The 21,885-nt window shown below is 46.6% G+C and overlaps 1 protein-coding gene across 8 annotated transcripts in view; it reads left to right on the forward strand.

The window, feature by feature from the left end:
• LOC135903419 (tyrosine-protein phosphatase non-receptor type 11-like) overlaps positions 1 to 21,885 on the forward strand; it is a 256,113-nt gene that overhangs the window by 144,387 nt on the left and 89,841 nt on the right. For all 8 annotated transcript variants that reach the window (XM_065433750.1, XM_065433751.1, XM_070534633.1 and 5 more), the window contains one exon: positions 5,346 to 5,413. In XM_065433750.1, coding sequence (XP_065289822.1) covers positions 5,346 to 5,413 — 68 coding nt within the window. The remainder of the gene's footprint in view (positions 1 to 5,345; positions 5,414 to 21,885) is intronic.

Consider the following 21,885-nt stretch of genomic DNA (forward strand, 5'->3'; position numbering starts at 1 on the left):
TGCTTTTTGTGCGTTTGTTTCTGTATGGAGGAGATCGCTGAAGCGGCATATTTGAAGGCGGTGAAACGCGCTTTCCAATGAGACCAAGATGGCGGCGCTCGGTCGCGCCGTTCCGGAGATATTGTGGCTTGAAAAACGCTGTTATTTCTTTATTTTCGCGAGATTTTTCGCCACCTTGGCTGATAAAACGAATTTTTTAGAGCACTTCTAAGTGGTTTACAGTGATGATATTTGGGTATCAGATAGAAAAAGGGTTATAGAAACTGAAAATGTGATTTTCAAAACAATCGACTTTTTGGAAATTTATCGCGATGCTAGAGCCGCGTTCCCCGTTAAGAAAGATATGTTGTTCTAACAATCGTCATCATTATCATCAACCTATTTATGTTCACTGCAGGATGACGGCCCCTCCCTGCGATCTCCAATTACCCCTGTCCTGCGCCAACCGATTCCAACTAGCACCCGCAAGTTTCCTAATTTCGTCACACCACCTAGTCTTCTGCCGTCCTCTGCTGGGCTTCCCTTGTCTTGGTTCCCATTCTGTCACCCTAATGGTCCAATGGTTATCTAATCTGCGCATTACATGACCTGCCCAGTGCCATTTTTTTCTCTTAATGTCTATTAGAATATTGTCTATACCCGTTTGCTCTCCGATCCAAACCGCTCTTTTTCTGTCTATTAAAGGTATGCCTAGCATTCTTCGTTCCATCTCTCTTTGTGCGGTCCTTAACTTGTTCTCAAGCTTCATTGTCAGTCTCCAAATCTCTGTGCCATATGTCAGCACCGGTAAAATGTACTGATTGCACACCTTCCTTTTCAATGATAACGGTAAGCTCCCACTCCGGAGCTCACAATGTCTGCCGTATGCGATCCAACCCATTTTTATTCTTCTGTGGATTTCCTTCTGATGGTCAGTGTTCCCTGTGATCATTCAGATTATCATTATCTTTGTCTTCTGCATATTAATCTTCAGCCTCACTCTTACACTCTCTCTGTTAAGGTCCTTAGTCATTTGTTGTAACTCGTTCGCAGTTTTGCGGAATAGACCAATGTCATCGGCAAACCGAAGGTTGCCGATGACAGTTGTCTTCCCAGTTTGCCTTGACAGTGTGCCTTCCTAGTTTAATAGCTTGAATACTTCTTCCAAGCAAACAGGGAATAGCATTGGAGAGATTGTGTCTCTTTGTCTGACCCCTTTCTTCATATGTATCTTCCTACTTTACTTGTGGAGAATTAAGGTGGCTGTCGAATCTCTGTAGATATTTTCCATGGTATTTACATAACCGGTCTGTACTCCTTGATTGCGCAATGCCTCTATGACTGCTGGTATCTCTACTGAATCAAATGCTTTTTCCTAATCTATGAAAGCCATATAGAGAGGCTTATTGTACTCTGCAGATTTCTTGATAACCTGATTAATGACACGGATGTGATCCATTTTAGAGTATCCTTTCCTGAAGCCAGCCTGCTCCCTTGATTGTCTAAAGTCCAATCTTGCCCGTGTTCTATTGGAGATTATTTTCGTAAATATTTTATATAGTACTGGGAGTAAGCTAATGCGCCTATAATGTTTCAGTTCTTCAATGTCACCCTTTTTGTGGATTAGCATAATGTTTGCATTCTTCCAGTTTTCTGGGACCCTTGCAGTCGATAGACACTTCGTATAGAGAGCCGCCAGTTTTTCTCGCATTATGTCTCCTCCATCTTTGATTAAATCGACTGTTATTCCATCCTCTCCTGCCGCTTTTCCCCGTTTCATGCCTTGCAAGGGCCTTGTGACCTCATCTCTAGATATAGGAGGAATTTCTGTATACCGTTCTTTATTGTTTCGAATGGAGTACTCCTGAGCCATCTGGGTACTGTACAGATCAGTATAGAATTCTTCTGCTGCTTTTGTTATACCTTCGAGATTGCTGATGATATTACCCTGCTTATCTTTCAGTGTATACATCTTGGTTTGTCCTATGCCAAATTTCCTTCTCACTGATTTCAGGCTGCGCCCATTTTTTACAGCTTCTTCAGTCTTCCTCACATTATAATTTCTAATCTCGCTTATTTTCACTTTGTTGATCAGTTTGAAATAGTACATGCAACAATACATAAGTAACATGGTGTGACACAGCGTGCGAGACAGCAGGAATAGTGCCTTGGCAAAAACCAGGCATGTCACAGTGCTGGCATCATAAATGCATGCAGTGACATTACAGGCGTTGCACATAGATGGTGGACGAGATGAGACTGACCGAAATTTCTTAATAGTTCGTAAGCGCCGCGGTGGCTTACTGGCTATGGTGTGCGCTACTATGCACGAGGTCGCTGGAGCATATCCTGGTAGCAGCAGCCGCATTTCGATGAGGGCAAAATGCAAAATCACCCATGTCTTGTGCATTGGGGGCACCTTAAGATCCCCTTGGTGGTCAAATTAATCAGGAGTCCCACACTACAGCGTGCCTTAAGCCATACCTTAAGGCAAGGTTCTCCACCATTTAATGTTTTGTTATCTCCTAGGGAACTCCACCCTCTCCCTGCCCCTGCATGTTGAAGCTCTGTTTTTCATGGTTGCTTATTCTCCACTTTGCGGGTTGCCATTTTGCATTTAGTAAGCCCATTCTGCATGCTGTGCCGGCAAACTCATGCACCACCCATTCTCGCGGTGCTCCCTCTGTCTTCCATTGGGGTTTTTGGTTGGTCATGTTTGCTCCATTTGCCATTGCCCATGCGATGGCTGCTCTGTCCGAGCTGTTTGTGTCGCGTGAATGCTAGCTGCGAAGTGATTCAATTCCAGGGTGTCTACCAACCAGGAGAACTGGGTAAACCAGGAGTTCTCGGGCATTTTGAATAGTTTGGAAATACTCAGGGAAAACTCAGGGAATTTGTGCTTCTATCAGGGAAAATTACCTGTAATTTTATCAAAAGGGAACGAAAGTCACGGTAATGCCAGCTGGCTCGAGTAACAGAGGAATCATAATCAATAGTCTTTAACGCCGGGTCGACGGATGGAGGAGTTTCCTTTGTACAGTCGTCAGACGTCTGATAATTCGGCCGGCTTTGCGGCACTGCATTATGCATTGACCCCGTGGGGTCAATGCACAAGAACGTCTGAAATTTCGGATGCAAGAACCCTTCACTGTCTGATTGTCTAGACTTTTTCCATGACTGCAGGTCCAAAACAGCAATAATCAAAGCCACCACCACTGCCATTTTGATTACCTCACCGCCTCGAACCGGTGCTCTCGCACGCAGATCTGCTGGCAGCCGTAGCCACCCACTGCAGCAATGCTAGGCCTAGCTGCTTCGACATTCGCTATCAAACTTCTTGCTGTTGGGTGCCATGTTTTTCAGTGAAAAAATTCGCTGCTGTCAGCAATGGCACCGACTCCACCTTTGGGGTCCTTGCGATTGGCTTAGAAGCTTGAAAAGCATGGTGCGGTGCCTAATGTCGGTTCCCGAAAGTCAGCTTCGCCTCTGTGCAGAAATGTTACTTGGTTAAAGATACGCAAGAGTATTGCGGTGAAGCATAACAAGCGTGGGAAGGGGCTATTGCCACGGGACACAGTGTGTATTCCTTAATTATACACCTGTGCACCTGGTATCTCCTATCACAGTACGAGCACTGATATGCCTTATACATGTACCGACAGGCCCTCGGAGCATTTTCGAATGTGCCTGTGGTGGTTCGAGCCCTTAAGGGCAGTAAATGACATGCATTTATTTTTTAGAAATGGCGGATTTTTCTGATGTTTTCGCAGCTTTTAGGGAGTTCGAAATATCGGACGTGGATTGTGCAACTGACCAAGAAGATACTTCAAATGGTCCGTGGGGCGAACAAGTGGCGGAAGGAGGACAAGAACAGAAAGGACCTATGCATTGAGGAATGAAGGGGAAATGAAGCGTGCTGCCGCCGTTTTGAATTAGCTTGAGCTCAAAAAACATAGTGTTGGCTGATGCCGAGATGCTGGTGTCCTCATCCAAACCAAAATAAACTCTTTAAAGCAGTGAAACACAACACTGAGGCGGCGTGCGCGGGCTGAGAGTATGTCAAGACAGTTGAAGTTGACTTACAAGCTGTTGAGAGAGAATCTCAATTGTGACAAAGTTTGGGCCTCATACCACTGAGCTTGCTATCAATTGATAGAAATAGCTCATATTCAAAAATATTTGCTTCTGTATGCATCTCCTTTTAATTCATATCTGAGAATGTCGGACTCGATTTGCAATTTTTTTTGAAGACATTTTATTTGCTGTGCATTTTACTAACCCCTCCCTTCTATTCTGTTCTTGAATATCATAAATACTACTCCTTAGTATTCAAACTGAATTAAGTTGTCTTTCTTAAATTTTTTTTTCTTATGCCTACTAGAAAGTGACAGCATCGGGCAATATGGTTTTAGCCCGTCTTGACATAAAACATACTTCTGCATCACTCGGGGAATTTCGCAAAGGCACTCAGGGAAAACCTGGAAAACTCAGGGAATTTGGAAATATCAACTTAGTAGACACTCTGAATAACTTATTTGTGTGCTTCATAGATACTTTTTAGCTGACATTTTATGTCCAGGTTTTATGTAGGAAGTTATATTCTTGTTAAGCAAAACAGAGGTGAGCATACTTGGTCAGTGTACAAGGGTTATCGAAGTCACTTTGCGAGTACTTTCGTATAACGTGTGTGTGTGTATCCGGTGGTATAGCGGCCAACCCAACAGCCAGGCAGCCACCTGAAACCCACGAAAGTATGCAAAGAAAGTTGCACTTTAAAATTGCTGCAGCCTTGCAAGCATGCTGTCATGGTATGTTATGCAATTTAATTGCAGAGAAAATGCATCCGAGCACTTTTTTGCTCTGCTAGCATTACGGGGGTAGATAATATGCCTAATATTCTGGCAGTTTCATTATGCAGGATTGCAGTTCAGTGACGTTTTGTTGTCACTTAACACTGATCATGCTGAAAGCATGGTTGGCAGGACGTTATGTTTGAAATTACCATCACAAACACTTGTGTTACAATTGCCAGGCATTTTGACACATCGAAATAAACATAATTTTGACAAGACCATAGCGTCAATTTGAATAAACTAGAAATTATACTTAAGCAGATGCCAATTAACAAGATACCACTGTATTTTGGGGGCACAGAGAATTTCATTTTCTCGGTGATTGCATGGTTCAAGGGTAGTCATGTTTTTATGTGCGTAGTTTAAGTTGGTAGTTGGCATATTAAAATATGTTTGTTTACTTCAATGTTGATTTCATTAAGGTGCAAAAATAAGATTAAACTCGTAGTGTTGGAGTAGTTCAGATTTGATGTCTAAGTTTGTTGTGTAAATAATTAATATTTTATGTTGCAGTGCTGGGATCGGCCGTACGGGCACATTTATTGTCATCGACATGATTGTGGACCTAATCAAGAAGCAAGGTGAGGTGTTCAGAAAGGGACCCATTTATTCAGAAAAATGCCTTTATGTGGGAATGGTCAGCTGCTGCTGTGTGTATGCCAAGGGGCTGGCTAAGGTAGGCCACCTTTTTTGAGCATTGCCAGTGCCTGTTAGATCCTTTGGATGCCCTTCAATTTTCTACCACCGAATAGTGTCAATGGTTAGTGGCATGTGGCAGAAATTCTGGATTTCTTTTAAAATGTGTGCAGCTCGGTAAGGCTTGTTGACAATGCCCCATTGGAGGTCTGAAATATGTCTGTCTGAGTAACATTGCTAACGCTTTAACCTCCAATGCCCAGCTGTACTCATCATGGGAGGTTGTACGAATATCGCCAATGATGAATCACACTCATTCAGCCCGATATTGGGCTGCTCCCACCACCAAGGAGAAGTTACGGTCGGTAATTGGCTTTGGTTTCAACTTTCAACATTATCGGGCTGTACAAGTCCCGAAAAACGTTTCGCACCTTAACCATATGTTTAGCCTGGAGACGGGGATTTAAAAATGGCGGCACACTCAAGAAATCCTGGTGGCGGCAGTGTCCCTAGAAAGAGAGCTCCTTCTTAAAGTAGTTTCAAGAGCAGCGTTGAGGACCCTGAGTTTGTCTGAGAGAGTGACTACGTCTTTGTTTGCCAGTACGAAATGGATTCAGATGATGGGGAGGCCGATGATGGCTACAATGTTGCGCTGGGTAGTGCATGTGAGTGGCAGCGCATGAACACCCAAAACCCGCCACCTGCATAACTTCCCTTTTGTTCAGTGGCCAGGATCATTTATGGTTATTGTATTAACTATTCTATTGTATGACATGCATTGAGGGAAAGAGCAGCATTTTTTTTATTTCTGTGTTAATTCTAATGAGAAACTTATCAAGTAATATATTCTTGGGATCAGAATAAAAGAAAATGATATAACTTCGTAACGAAAATTTTGGCAAAGTTTGGTAAAAGGTTAAAGCACTTCTGTACCCCAAATTATGCATGTTGCTTTTATTCAACGTTTGCTTATTATAGGATTTGTTGCTGTTTCCAGCACAAGGGAACGCCGCCGGGGCATCTGCGGCAGCAGGCATTTAGTGTGTTGAGCCACCATGGGCCAGAGCACATGAGGGTTGGACACCCCTCCCCCCTCTCCCCATTTGATCATGTGCGGCTTAGCTGTGTCTGGGCGAAAAGGGGACCCTGTGGGTTGAGTCTGTGCTGTGTGTTGGACCTTTCAGGCCCTTCAGTGGAGGTGACACACCCCTTTGTCCTCTGCTTTGTGTAGACTGCATTCCCGAACTGACCCGCCTAGGGGAATTGGTAGTTGTCGTTTTTTATTCTCTCGAAGCTTCTGCTTCCTCTGTCACTTCCAGTCTCTCCTGTCTTCCCTTCACTTCCTTTTACTGGTAATTTTCCAGGCAGTGACGATTAACCTTGTGTGACATAACTGTGCTAGACGATGAACAAAATGTGAACAAGGTGAATGCAGGAATGCAGGAACAAGGTGAATGCTCCTGCATTCACCTTGTTCACGTTGTGCTCATGGCTCCTGTATTCACCTTGTTCACGTTTTGCTCATTGTCTTGAATTTCCATCTACCCCGTTTCCTGTCTTTTCTCTGGATAACCGTTCTAGGTTATTCATGTTGGGTTATAGTGGGAATGTACCGTTTGCATATGCAGATTAGAATATGTTTAGTCCTGTGACGTGCCCTGGTTGAGCTTTGAGGTGGACAGTGCCATATGTGATATTAATTATGGCTTCAAGTTTCCCTCCACTCCCTGATCACTCCCTGAAGAGGGTGCGTACCTATGAAACGTTCAACTTTTCCATGAAACCAAAAGAAACATTTCCCATGTACAGAAATACCTCGTTAACTCAAACTCGCATATCTCAAAAAATTGGTTAAGTAGAAATTTTCCGCGGCACCAAACCTTTTCTCAACATGCCATGTATTTATTGCCCTTTATTTCATATTATTTTTGGGCCAAATTGCGAATATCTCGAAATCTTGTCTGAGAGTGAAACAAAAACTCCACTGCCAGATCGTCTAATAAGCTTTGCGCGAGTCTGCTGCGCCTACCACAAAGTGGACGTTTTCTTCAAATGTCAAGTCTGAATCTAGCAACATAACAACATTGTCGAGCAACCATGTGGCATGTCATGTGATGGGAGAGACAAGCACAGAAGCAGGGGTCCTACATATTAGCACGCTTGACACAGCTCGTTTTAGATGCCTTACGTAACGCACATAATTTACCATAAGAGGTGTTATTTCCATTTTAATTTTATTCTACGCAACACGCTTGGCAGGGATTTTTTATTCTATGCAACATAGAATAAAAATGTACATGCTATGTATGTGTGTTGCGATGCATTCTGCCTGCATAGCGCATACTTCTGAATGCTCACGTTGCTTGCGTATGCAGCGCAAACAGCAGGGACTTACCGCAAATGGTGCCACAGAAGTAGGCACAGAAAGCGATGTGAGCATTCGTGAGTACAGGCTATGTGGCCAGGATGCACCGGGTGAATTTACTGTCGCCGAAATCGTGGGGATGGCTGCAAATGGAGGGGACGGTGAAGGTGGTGACGATGAAAGACCTTGAGAGGTACCAACATCAGCCATAGCAAGAAACACGCTTCGCTTGCTTCGTTCTGCTTGCTGCACATACTGTTATACGAAGGACAAAAAAGAGACAGACACACGTGTGCACCAACTTTCAATTGTTTATTATTCGCCAGTGCATGTCAAATATATACAAGAAGGGTCAATAAAATAAAATGTTTGTTGCGAAATAAAATTGAGTGCACTGAATGCACTGTGTTTAATTTCACACAAATGTTAAAAAGTGGAACCTATCCAAGTGTTGAGCAGAACAGCGCTGAGAAAGAAATCGGGACAGACCGCTTGGCCATGGTGGCCACATTTTGATGGTGGTGAAATGCAAAAAAGATTAGGTGCACATTAAAGGATCCCAGGCGGTCAAAATTAATCTGGAGTCCCCCACTACAGTGTGTCTCATAATTATATCATTTTTTCCTCATAAAATCCCAGAATTCCCTTTTTTTGGGGGGGACTTAGACCGCCACAAGCTGCATGTTATGAGCGGCTACTTCTTTTTTCCCACAGGTGCTCATTTCATGGCAGAAGGTGTGCTCAGGCAGTTATTCATGCATGTGGAATGTTGTAAGTAGTTACATGAAATTAAAGCAACAATCGCAGAAGTTTAGAAAGTTATATAATACCGAGGCTGTCCCGCACACACTCACAGCGGTAGCGGCGTTCGCATGCCTGCTCATGCACAGTTGCGCCTCTAGGGTGCTGGCTCTATATGAAACGGAGGCAGCAGTTTCATGACCAGAAAAAAATGGAAGGACTCTGGTGATAGGAAAAAAGCAACTACATGAAGTAAGGTTCTTAGTTTTATTGGTGTCACGCGCACCCTGGCAAACACAAACAGATCTTATTCAACGACCACGAACACTCGCTGTCACAATGCAAGCGAATGTTTCGCACCGCGTCTCCGAAACTTGAGATTACGCGATGCCGACACTAGCATGGGAACACACTGTGGATTGAGGCACCAATGATCTCTGCTCGACCTTTGAAATTCCTGCAGATTAACTCCAAGATACGACGTGTGGTCCGCGTATGTACTGCTATGCACAGCTACGGCAAGGCTAGAGGGGGACACGCGCCCGCTAGGGGAAGAGAGGAGATAACTGTGCCTCTCCTGCACCCTCCCCCCCCCCCCCCTATCTCTCACACTTGCTTGATTACGTTACCGCACCTTCATCCCCTTCCCAACCCCCTTGCACTTGAGTAATTGTCAGATCTCAAGTTTCTCTGAGCACTACGAGCTGCACACCTCGTGGCCTCTGCAATTTTACTGCATATGGCATTACAGCACATGTGCTTCGATGGTGTTTGCCGCTGAAACTTTTCATGTGGACGGACACTTGCAAGTAACTTTTGCCGTGCCCAACATTTTCATAATTAAGATGAGTTTTGAACAGCTGAACTGGAAAAAACAAGTACTAAGGAAGGCAGGTAATGGCGTTCTTGTCTGTCTTCCCTAGTTCTTCATTATTTAGTTCAGCTGTTCAAAACTCATCTTAGGTAGCTCAGTTAAATGCTAATCCCCTTTTTATAGTTTTTTGCTAGCTTTTCCAGTGATGGAGGCTCAAAGTAATGGCTTGACAAGACCGAAACTTCGCTAAATTTAAACTGCCACGAAATTTCTTCGTTAAATCATGCAAAAAAAAAACTTCTCAATTGCACTAAGATTGAGAAATTAAAATAGTTACATTGTTACATTGTGAAGTTAATTAAAATGAGGTTCGTTACACAGTAAAACCTTGTTAAAGTGTACCCGCTTAAACAGTAGCTTCATTTTAAAAGTAGTAAAGTCAAACCCCCGACTCAGCGGCCATTGAACATAATGTGTTTTGTATCCGCATAAACTATACCAGCCTATTGCGTACGTATCGGTTAACACACACTGTTTCCACTTTTCGTCGCGCAAACATTACGGTGCGTCATCTCTATCGGTGGCCCGGCAGAGCGACAAACCTCAGAGATCAACACAACGGCCTCCAAGTGCCCTGTGCATTTGCGCATGAAGCCACATCAACATCAACATCATTTCGGCGCCGTCCCAGAGAGCGCTGTGGCGTCGTGCAAGCGAGAACTCTCATCATGCTGAAACTCAGATAAAAAAGACGCCGGGTGCTTAGCACAGAAGAAAAATTAGACATTGTTCGTGCTATCGAACGTGACGTGAAAAGTCGGCGCTATCACGCAACATGGGTCTACTGTTGACTACGGTGTGTGGCATTTGTAATGCGAAGAAGTTGCTCGGCAGTGCTGCTGCGACAGCAAAAAGATGTCGGCTACGAGGTCCGACTTTTCGCCATCGTTGCCTCTATTGTTGCCGAAGTGTCGCCTAGCGACACTGATAAGGACGACACGAAAAGCGACAGCACGAGCGATTCAGGCCCGACAGTGGCAGAAGCTGCATGTTACATCAGCCTCATGAAAGCAGTTGTCGCGATGAGAACAGCACCCTGCGACTTCTGCAATGCTACCGCGCCTGTGCATGGAGAATATGCAATGCCAACGAGGAATCTGCCATATGAGTGTTTGCCAAGAAGAGGGGTCTGGCTGAAAAGCTGGCTCACAGCTTCAGCAAGTTTGAGGCTGCTGTCTTCGCTGCTAGGCCGCTGCGGCATCAAACGAAAATAACATGTTTGTCGCGTGGAGTAAATAAATACTGCATGTTTTTCCCCCTTTCATCGCACTCTCTCCGAGTTCCGTTTTTGACAGGTAAGTGGGCGATCTCATGCTGTTTCGGTTAAGAAGTACTACCGTTCAGTACATGCTTTTTCCGAGCTCCAGCCAGCTACAGTTTAACGAGGTTTCACTGTATCAAGATTCAGCTGTATTCAGACAAGGTTATATAGACGTGTTCTACTCTGCCCAGTACAGGAGAAATTTAAATAATTTTTTTAACATTAAAAAGTGGCACATGTCCCTTGGCCCTTACTTAACAACCCAAGTTGGATTCAAAGAGGTTCATTCAAATACAGCACATACCCACTTGCACATATTCAGTGACCCAAGTTGGTGCAAAAGAGGTCAGTACAAGTGGGGGGGAGGGTGGGCCAACGGCACTGTGCCTTGGCACACCCAACCCTACGGTTGGTGCATGCCTGCCCATCAACCGCCGTCTAGTACAAGCTTGAGAAAGCAGTAGACAACCACATGTACCCACGGAAAGCATTTGTTGTGATTGCAACTAACACTTCAAACAGGCCAGCTAGCTATATAGTTCATGTCACTTAGAGTTTCCTAGAAGAGAAAAATACACTAGGTAAGGAAGGGCTTCCGACTTACCAAGGAAGGGCTTCCGACTTGGGATAGGGGCGGCTGCGACGATCCGTCCCTCCTTAAATATTCCCCTATGCCAGATCGCTGAAAGAACAGTGCTGACGAAACGTCCAGGCAGGTGCAAAGCTACACTCCGGCAGGAAATGGCAGAATCCACATCAATAGGCTGCAGAACCCTGTGTGGCAGCCGTCCAGATACTGCAGCTGTCGCAAGGTTGACGACCGCGGCTGAAGGCAGCTTGCCCTCAAGGTCCATTCTGCAATGTCCACCCGGGAACAGCGGGTTAGGACTTTAAAGAAGCAGTGTGCGCCGGCAGGAGCTACCTTGCACTGACACGTCATCGTGGGTGTCTATAATGACGGCTCTCCTTTATCGTAGCTGCCATGTACTGCTGCGTGGGAAATGGAACAGGGATGGGCCTCTGCTGTAAGTTGAGGCCGAGACAGCAGGCAGGGACATAAATGGTGGCAGCAGTAACATGCCCGAGCAGCTTGACCCGTTCTGCAATGTCGCTGAAACGCACTCCACAAATACTTATTAGAATTAAGGCAGTAGAGAACGCTACTGCGTTGGCCGTGTGATGCGATGCCTAACCACACGTCTACCTCGTAGCAAAGGAAAACAATCCAATTCATTCCAACAAAAATATTTGCTTTGACCTAATTTTCCCGGTTCGATTACAGCATGAAAGTGGGCAATGCTCGTCTGAACTCTATGGTTCTTCGAGATTACTGTTATTCTGCCTGTAAGATATTGAGTTCATCTGAACAAAATAAGCTTTATATTTTGGACGAGGTTTCTCCGCTTGGGCGAGTATAGTAAAACTAGCGAATCGATTAGCAACTGCTAAATGACACAGCATGGTCGTCTTCGAACATGCAACCGGCAGTTCCAAAGGAATTTAGGCTTAACCGTGCCCATGATGGATGCCAGAAACGCCTCATAAAGGGTTCCAATGAGCCGCTGCAAGGAGGTACAGGCCTAGCTAAGTGGTCCCCGCTGGCTGCTCAACACGCAGCTTCTAAGTGGACTCCTAGGTCTGCGCCCCGCCAACTTCCTAGCCAGCGTTACCTGCACCTGGCTCCCAGAGCCAAAGATACAGAAATGAAAATAATTGCATATATAAAGCAAAAATTGGCCATTATGTCGGCTGCTGCACTCACTCGCTTCGGGCGTGCTCTTCGTCCCGCACCCGTAGATTTCTTCTGAGAAAAATGCACTACAAATCTCGGCTTCTGCACAAGTTCAGCGACACTGTTCCAGCGTTACTCGCACTCGAGAACGTACATGTCTAACCTAACTAGCAATCACACCTTTGAGCAAGGCCTAACACTGGTTCAGACGAAACCTTTCTCGAACTGAGCGTCATCCTGTTTTCCAATAGCTGGCCCCCCTGCCAACGGTGCTATGCTTCAGCACACCAAGCTCTGTGGTTGGCGCATGCCTGTCCATCAAGCACGGTTCAGTACAAGCTCGAGGAAATGCTTGACGACAAGTATGTGTACACTCGGGAAGCATTTGTTATGATTGCAACTAACACTTTGAGCAGGCCAGCTAGCTCTGGCTAGCTAGCTATTTGACATCACTGGGGGTTCCCTCGAAGAGAATAATACGCTAGGTAAAGAAGGGCTTCCTACTTACCAGCTGGGGATACAAGCGGCCGCGACGATCGCCATGGCAAAAACGGAGTTGACTAACCGCATGCGTCGGAGACTTCCTCATCGGAGTGTGCGTCAAAGCGGTGGTGCAGACTTCCACACTCGCCACTTGCTGGTGACCAAAGAGACTCAGGCGACGTCAGAGTCACGTGACACACACGGTGGTGCTGATAGCGCTTGCAGTTCTTGTGTGCCGCCCGCCCAAGAAAGGTTCCCCCTCTCGCCAACCTGCTTGCGCGTGACATGACGTTTGCTGCGTGTGCGACAGACATGGGACCAGAGGATCGCCACATAGTTCATTGAAGAGAAGCATACCTAGTAACCCAAGTTGGTGTGAGACAGGTTTATTGAAGACCCAGTTAGCGCATCCTCAGTGACCCAAATTGACATCAAAGAGGTTTGTTTAACCCATTAGACATTTTATTCTATTGTCTCATTGCATTGACAAGGAAGAACACAGTAGCAAAAACTGTGAATCATGCAACTAACTTTTTGTTAGAGAAACCTGTGCCCTCAAAGCAAAACAATAGTGGCAAGCACAGTTGGCGATTGTCGAAATCTGATCTGTGGGTCAAGCGCATCAGCTTTTATATATGATTTTTCATATCCTCAAGTGTAATTGCTGGTGCCCACATGCCTTCCAGCAGCTGCTACACAATTTGTGTTGCGCATACCATCTATTTACACCAAGTTCAGTGAGAATGTACGTAACAGATAGAATCAATAGTCACATTTGAGTAAGTTCTAAATCATGCAATCGCACCTTATTCGAAGTGATAACTTCAGCTTAGTGGGTGAAATACAGTCCCTGGAAAAAAGATAAATAAGTACATGTGTCAATATCAAGAAATTTCTTATCCAGAATGCTTATTTTTTAATGTGTTAGCATTCTTAAGGTACTTCATACACATTCCAGGGACCATCTATCTATGTTTGTATCTGTCCATGTATGGTTGCATCTAACCATTTTCCCACCTACCTGAGTCACTGTTGTATCGTGTTTGAAGTAAGGGCCCGAGGCGACTTGTTGCTGAGCAAAGAATGACCAACTGATTGTTTATTCATACGCTTATGTACTTGCGTAGGCAGCAAGGGAAAGGAGAGTCAGGGAAAGAAGTGGCAAACGATATCGGTGCACATTCGCGATAGCCCGTTCTGATACATCTTTTCTTCATACAATTGGGAGACTTGCTTGTCTTCACACAAACAAATACACACACAAAAAAAATTAAGCTAGCAGACTTGACGAAAGTTTCCGTCGTAGCAAAGATGCTTCGGCTCCGTCCGGGATCTGGTAGACCGACAAATTGTTGGCAGTACGGATGGGTTTCCCGGTGTGTCTTGTTGCCCGGCTGAGTCAGGAACCTCGGTCATTTGCCGGCTTGAGCAGCGGTCGGCTGCCACAGTGTCACCGGCGTCGTTTACCGGTTCAAAGTCTTCGATCGGTTGTAATAAGTTATTCGGTTCTGGCTGAGTGTCTTCCCGGCTGCTCTTGTAGTCGTTCACATTTGCGCAGTGCTCGTCTGTTCGCCGCAAATGTTGTCGATAGCGCCTCAGCTGTTGTTGGTTCTCAGTTTGGACCATATACGAATGTGGCGCTGCTTCTTTAAGCACCGTTGCTTTGCGTGACCAGTTCTGATTTTTTATCCGAACAACGTTTCTTGCTTCAAGAGGCGATATTGGCTTGCCCCACAATTATTGCCGATGTTTTGATACAGGGCATCACCCATCAGTGTTGAACTCGGGAACAGTTATCCGAAGACAACGACCTTGCAGCAACTCTGCGGGAGACCGTCCATCTTCTTAGGGAGATGATCGATAAGCCAAAAGGCCCAATCAGAAATCCTCTGTACCTCCTTTTCGGCTAGGCCGTTTGAGCGCGGGAAATTAGGGCTGGATGTTACACATGTTCGAAGTCGTACCATCTTTGCGAAAACAGCGAAATTACTTGAAGTGAACTGGGGCCTGTTGTCAGTGCAGACTTGCGCAGGAATGCCATAGCGAGAGAATATGGCAGATGTCTTAGAAATAGTTTCCGTCACTGTTGTGCCCACCAAGCTTTCAACCTCTGGGAAGTTCGAGTGGTCATCACACACTACCACGTACAAGTGCCCTGCGTATTGAAACAGGTCAATTCCGACACGGTGCCATGGTCGTTCCAGGGTAGGCCGTACTAGCAGGGGCTCGCCCAGTTGGCTGTAGGCGTATTTCTGACACACATGGCACATTCGTACCAGGTTCTCGATATCACTGCCGAGTCCTGGCCAAAAAACTAGCCTACGTGCCCTGGCCTTGCATTTGTTCTGTCCCAAGTGACCGTCGTGTATCCGCCGCAGAATTTCGGCCCTAATGGCTTTTGGTATGACAATCTTGCTTCCTTTTAACAGTACGCCATCCACTGCCGCCAACTCAGATGTGAACGGCTTAAGTTCCCCTCGAATGGTCGCACCTGTGTTTAGTTGTTCTAAAATGCTGCTTAAATACGGATCCCTGCGAGTTTCTTCTTCCAGTTGTTGCTTTCTTCTTGTGCTTACAAGGCTCGAGACCACTTGAACTGCGTGGATATCCACGTCTTCCGTTTCTTCAGCACACCCAGGCAGCATGGCAGCACGAGACAGCATATCTGCAAGCAGCAAGTCTTTCTCCGAGATGAATTGCAAGACATAGTCATATTTGAAGAGACGGATGAAAAATCGCTGCAGCCTTGGTGGTATGTCCACAACATTTTTTTGAGCGATAGCAATCAGTGGCCTGTGATCAGTTTCGACCAGGATCCTGCGGCCATACACAAACTGATGAAACTTTTCGCACGCAGTAACTATATCGAGCGCCTCCTTTTCGATTTGAGCATACTGTGTTTCACTCTCGCTCAGAACCCGCAATGCGTACGTTACTGGGCGCCAGTCGTTTTTGTGCTTTTGCAATAAGGCGGCACCAATGCCGGTTCCCAAGCATCTGCCGTTACCTTCGTTTCTTTCTTTGAATCGAAGGGGGCTAGAAGCGGTGGGTGTATCATTGCTTCGCAGATCTGAGCCCACTCCTGCGCGTGTGCTGATGTCCATTCAAACACCATGCTTTCCTTCATAAGGCCACGAAATAATGATGTCTTTTCACTGAGTGAGGGTACATTTTTGCAAAAGTAATTCACGATGCCCAACATTCTTCGAACCGCCTGCTTATCCTTCGGAGGTTGTATGGTGTGTATGCTCCCAATTAAGTCTGAGCTGGGACAAACACCGTTTTCGCCGATCACGTCACCGAGAAATGTTACCTGTGTCACGCAAAATGCACATTTTTTATCATTAAACGTCAGCCCAGTTTGATCCGCTTGCTTTAGTACGGCTCGAAGCCTTTCATTATGCTGCTCTGTCGAGTCACCCCAGACCAGAATGTCGTCACTGTATACGCGCAGGCCTTCGAATATTTCTGTTAATGTCTTCTGGAAGACCTCGCTCGCTGAAGAGATTCGAAACGGCAGCCTTAAAAACCTGTAGCGCCCAAAGGGCGTTGCAAAAGTGCACGCGCACGACGTAGCTTCGTCTAATAGTATCTGATGGAAACCAGCGTTTGCGTCAAGCCGAGAAAAGTACTTTGCACCCGATATTTCGATTTCAATGTCTTCCTGGGATGGCATCGGATAATGTTCACGCATCATACTTTTGTTTATGGCCCTTGGATCCAAACATATGCGAAGCCAATCGTCCTTTTTTCTTACTACAACTAAAGGGCTTACCCAGTCGGTAGGCTCGTCCACTTTCGCAATGATAGAGGCCCCTTCCATGCGGTTCAGCTCTTCACGAAGCGGTTCCTTCATTGCCAACGGTACCCTTCGGGCAGGCTGCACCACTGGAACGGCATCCCATCGCAGTACCATCTTGTACAGTCGCTTTATGCAGCCGGTTCCACGAAATAGGTGGGGAAAAGGCAGCGGGGGAGCGCCTTCTTCGCTTGAGTCTACAGCATTCACTGCTTGAATCAGTCTGAATTCCCGACATGCCTTGAGACCAATGATGGCATGGCAACCTTTCTTCACAATAAAAAATGTAACGTGACGTTCTTGGCTGTTTATGCTCAGGACTTCTGTTGAGACTCCCACATGCTTGATAATGCTTTCGTTATATGCCGTTAAAACTGCTGTGCTTTTTCTTGGCTCCATTGCTTGATTGGCACGCCTGAACACAGACAGAGGTAGTAGGTTGGCTTGCGAGCCAGTGTCTACTTTAAATCGCAATTCTTGGCCGGCTATCTTGCCGCGAACTTTCCAATCTGCTCCCATGCCGTCAGTTATGCCGCACACGCCGATATTCAGGATATCGAAGTTATCATCGGCCTTTCGTGCTTCGTCGACTTGATTTATCTGGCGTCTTCTGCTACATGCCGCAAAGTGGTTCTTTTTCTTGCATGCATAGCAAAACTTTCCGCGAGCCGGACATTCTTCTGGCGCATGAGTTCTTCCGCATTGACGGCATCGATATTGTTTTTTGCTGTCTTATTCAGTTCGTCTCGTGTACTCTACTTGCAGCCTTTCCTTCGACCATGATGCATTTTGCTGCACAGAAACTCCGACTGCTTTGCACATTTGGTCAGAGTTCTGCAAGCTAAGGTCCTTCTCGCCAAGTAACCTCTGCCTTAGCTTTTTGTCGTTGATACTAAAGACCACTTGGTCCCTTATCATGGATGGTTCAAGCTCTCCAAAGTTGCAGAGTTTTGCTTGCTTCTTGAGATCCCGCAAAAGGCTTTCAAATGGTTCTGCCTCGTCCTGCACTCGAAGGCAGAAAACGTGCCTTTCATAAACTTCATTTCCTTCGGGGAGACAGTACTCTTCGAACTTCCTGACCAACGTTTGATAATCTTCTTTGTCCTCACCTTCGGCAAACGCGAAGTTGTTGTACACGTCCAAGGCATTGTCACCTGCGGTGCTGAGAAGTATTGCCGCTTTTACAGCTTCCTTCCTTGGCTTGTCTGATGATGTCGCCGTGATGTGGAGTTCCAACTTCTGCTTAAACAGTAGCCAGTTTCTTCTCACGTTTCCGGAAAGCTGCAACGGCTCCGGGGACTTGACGGTGTCCATTCTGCTGCCGAGACAAACACTTCTGACGCCATGTATCGTGTTTGAAGTAACGGACCAAGGCAACTTGTTGCTGAGCAAAGAATTACCAACTGGTCGTTTATTCATACGCTTATGTACTTGCATAGGCAGCAAGGGAAAGGAGAATCAGGGAAAGAAATGGCAAACGATATCGGCGCACTTGCGCGATAGTCCATTCTGATACAACTGCGTACCGTATAATGCGGAATATAGGTCGAGGCGGAATATAGGTCGACCCCCTTACGTTGAAGCAAAGAAGTCAACATAAAAATTATAAGGCACAAAACTTTGTTTTATTTAGTGGTGCCGCCAGAGTCGTCACCTGCTCATTCGACTGAGCTGTCTGAACTCTCGTCCGAAGACGACTGCTTTTCGCTGGCTGCGTCCCACAACATGTCATCCTCGGTGCCGTCCAAGGAGTTGCTAATGCAACACTTCTTGAATGCCCGCACTACCATATTGTCGGGCAGCGAGCGCCAAGCCTGCAACACCCATGTGGCCACAGTGGTGAGAGGCGGCCTGTGCAGCCGGCTGGTTGGGGTCGTCGGGTTGCCGCCGGCCGTTTACTGATCATATTGTTCACGGACACGGTCTTTAAAGAACTTGTTGAGCACGATGTCCAGTGGCTGAAGTGTTGAGGTCATGCCTCCCGGAATGACAGCCAGTTTCGTCCTGCCATCGCGGAGTGCCTGCTTCACACCTGCGGTCAAGTGCCCGCGAAAGGCATCCAAGACGAGCATGCTCGGACACCGCAGGAGTGCGCCGGGTCACCGATTCCAGACGGTCTTAATCCAATGGAGTATGAGGGCCTCGCCCATATAGCCCTTTAATTCACGCGAATGACAACATCCCGCGGGAAAGCCTTTTTCAGCAGCATCTTCGTCTTGAATATTATGTTGGGGGCAGCTTTCTGCCGTCTGCAGTACACGCGAGCATCACCGTGAAGCGCGAATGCTCGTTCCTCGTAGAAAGAAGCTTGACTTCTTTTGCGCTGGGTTCGCACACTGTGGTGGGCGACGGCATGTCGAACCTCACCGGCATTTCATCAACGTTGCCGATCTGTCCCAACATGTAGCCATTGTGCTGCCGGAGACAGTTAACATAGCGCTGGAATTCGACCAGCTTGTCCTTGTATGCCTCTGGCAGCTTCTGGCAGATTGATGTGCGCCGTCGAAGTGCAAATCCTTTGCGTCGCATGAAGCGACGAACCCAATAAATGGAGCCCTTGAATTGTTCCTTGGGCAGTCCGGATTCCCGGGCGATCTTAATAGCTTTGATGCGGATGACTTCCGCTGTCACTGGCAAAGATCTGGCACGATGCTCACGGATGAAATCCGCCACCTTATCTTCGAGCTCCGGTTGCACCGCGCAGTGACCGCGAAAGGACGTCTTTTGCACGTGGCAGGCAGACAGCTTGACTTTCTGCGTTTGCCAGTACCGGATGCTTTTTTCCGACACGCCGAATTGCCGCTGGGCAGACATGTTCCCATGCATTTCAGCATATTCGATGACTTTCTTCTTAAACGCCGCGGTGAACTGACGTCGAGTACTCGTACTCATTTTGCGGGTTGTCGGGAAATTAGCAACGCCAGGAACGATCGCTGCACAAATAGGGAAGATGGCGTCTGCCCAACTGCGTAGGCCGTGTCCGCGTCGGTCACCAAGGAGGGGATAACGGTGGGGATAACGAAAGGTCTGCATGTTGCTCCTACATGTTGCCAGACGACTATTCGTGTTGTGCCAAGGGCGAGTATATAAGTCGAGGGGTGACCTTTTAGTAATATATCTTGAATAAAACTTCGACCTATATTCCGCACTATACGGTAGTCCATGGTCGAATGGGTAGCGCATTGGGCTGCTGTGCTGAAGCAACAGGTTTCGAAACCAACCGTCGGACCAGTTTGGGTCGCTGAGTACATGGCAGTGTCTAGATACATGCCACTCTTCAACGAACCTGTTTTGCACCGATATGGCTCACTATACATACAGGACTGGGTAGGTGCCGTAGTTGGAAGAAACTCTTTGACGTCAACTTGGAGCACTTTGTATGAGCTGCTCAGTTTGTGCTGGTCTTGAACCTCTTTGATGCCAGCTTGAGTCACCGGGTATGTGCCGGCAGATGCGTGCCCCTTTGCCAACTTTGGTAACTAGGCAAGCGCTGCTTTGCAGTGAAAAAAAAAAAATATCCCTTAAATTTCTCACACTGAGCAGAATAGAGCCTATGCCACAAGGGTTCCTCAAGGACAGCAACCTGACGTATTAGCAGGCTGCACCACACATGCACTGGGTATGTGCCGCTTTTCAATGAACGTTTTTCACGTCAACACTTTAGCGAGCTGTGCCTGAATGCACTTGGTATGTGTCACTCTTCAATGAACCTCTCGCCAACTTGCGTCACTGAGTATGTGCCACTGGGTGTTCGACAACCGAGGGAACGATTCTCGGCATTAGCAGGCACTGACCTGCCATGGTTCTTCTTCTCGGAGGCCATGTGCGGACTTCTCGGCAGTGCCATTAGATGGTGCTGCATGTCCAGAAAGAAGTGCATGAGAAAAGCCTGGTTTCCACTTGACATGTCTCTAGGTGGTCACACGAACTGGCGTGCCATGTTTTTCGGAGGCCATGCACTGGCGTGGCGGTGCCGGCACTAGATAGCACCGAATGTTCTTAATTCTATGTCAGTACACGCCTCGTTCATCACTTGTTTTAGCATTGTCACTATGTTGTGTCGCCATATTGATTCATAAGCTCATTATTTTCGGCAGTCATTGTGGGATGGGTTCCACCAAATTTTTTTTATTGCTGATTGTGAATCTCTTTTTTATAAAAACCAGGTTTTCGAGGCTGAAAAAACAAATGCTGATAAATATGAAAATAAATAAAAATAGCATACTGAAGTTTATGGTACACATTAGTATATAAGCACTAACTACCTGCTAGTAGCATAGCCTCCTCTATACTCCTCTGTGCCTGGCAACGACGCACTTCGCGGCCGTCGTTGCCTCTCCTCCAACATCGAGAGGTTACGCTACTAGCTGCCAAGAGATGGCGATGGCGACATAGGGGACGCTGCTCCGCCCAGTCAGGCGCAGCGTTGCAGCCAGATGCAATCGGCGTTCTTTTGTCGTGCTTTTGTCATTTCGTGCACCATCATTGCTTCTTGCTTTGGCACTTTGACGCTTCTCTTACTGCATTCGAATGTAGCGGATTACGCGACTGCAACAACCTGTAAATATTTCTTTAAAATTACAGTGAAAGCTCGTTAATTCGAACTTCAATAATTCGAATTTATGGATAATTCGAACTGTACGATTTGGTCCGGCCAAGCTCCACAGAAGTCTATGTATAAAAAAGTCCGTTAATTCGAACGCGAGAAGGTTCCCTCACGGATAATTCGAACTACGCTCGCCTGGCACATAGCCAGAGAAACGCGCCTACTGCCTACACACAAGGCTGTATTGCTTCCGAAACGGAGAGAACGGCGAGAGAAGGCAAAATCGGAAAAAAATCTAACCGACGCGGGGTCAGCCAGAAAACAGCGGCGGCTGCCGCCTCTCCGTTCTACGTAACCTCCGAGACTTCTTGCCCGTTGCGAATCTCAGACGCTTTGCAAATCTTGTACAGCTGCTAATGTTGTGCGGAGATGGCACGGCAAGCTGCAAAACACAGCGAATCAAGTACGTCGCAGCTGCGCTTGCAATCAAGAGCCAACGAATCAGGGCCTTCGCCACCTTCACATGTTCAGCGTCTTTGTCTCGGCAGTCTTCATCGGTTGTGCACCTCTATTTTCAGCTTAGGAGGTATCGGCCGTCGCGAATCATTGTGATAGT

Source organism: Dermacentor albipictus, chromosome 2 (genome assembly GCF_038994185.2).
Source record: "Dermacentor albipictus isolate Rhodes 1998 colony chromosome 2, USDA_Dalb.pri_finalv2, whole genome shotgun sequence".
NCBI lineage: Eukaryota > Metazoa > Arthropoda > Arachnida > Ixodida > Ixodidae > Dermacentor > Dermacentor albipictus.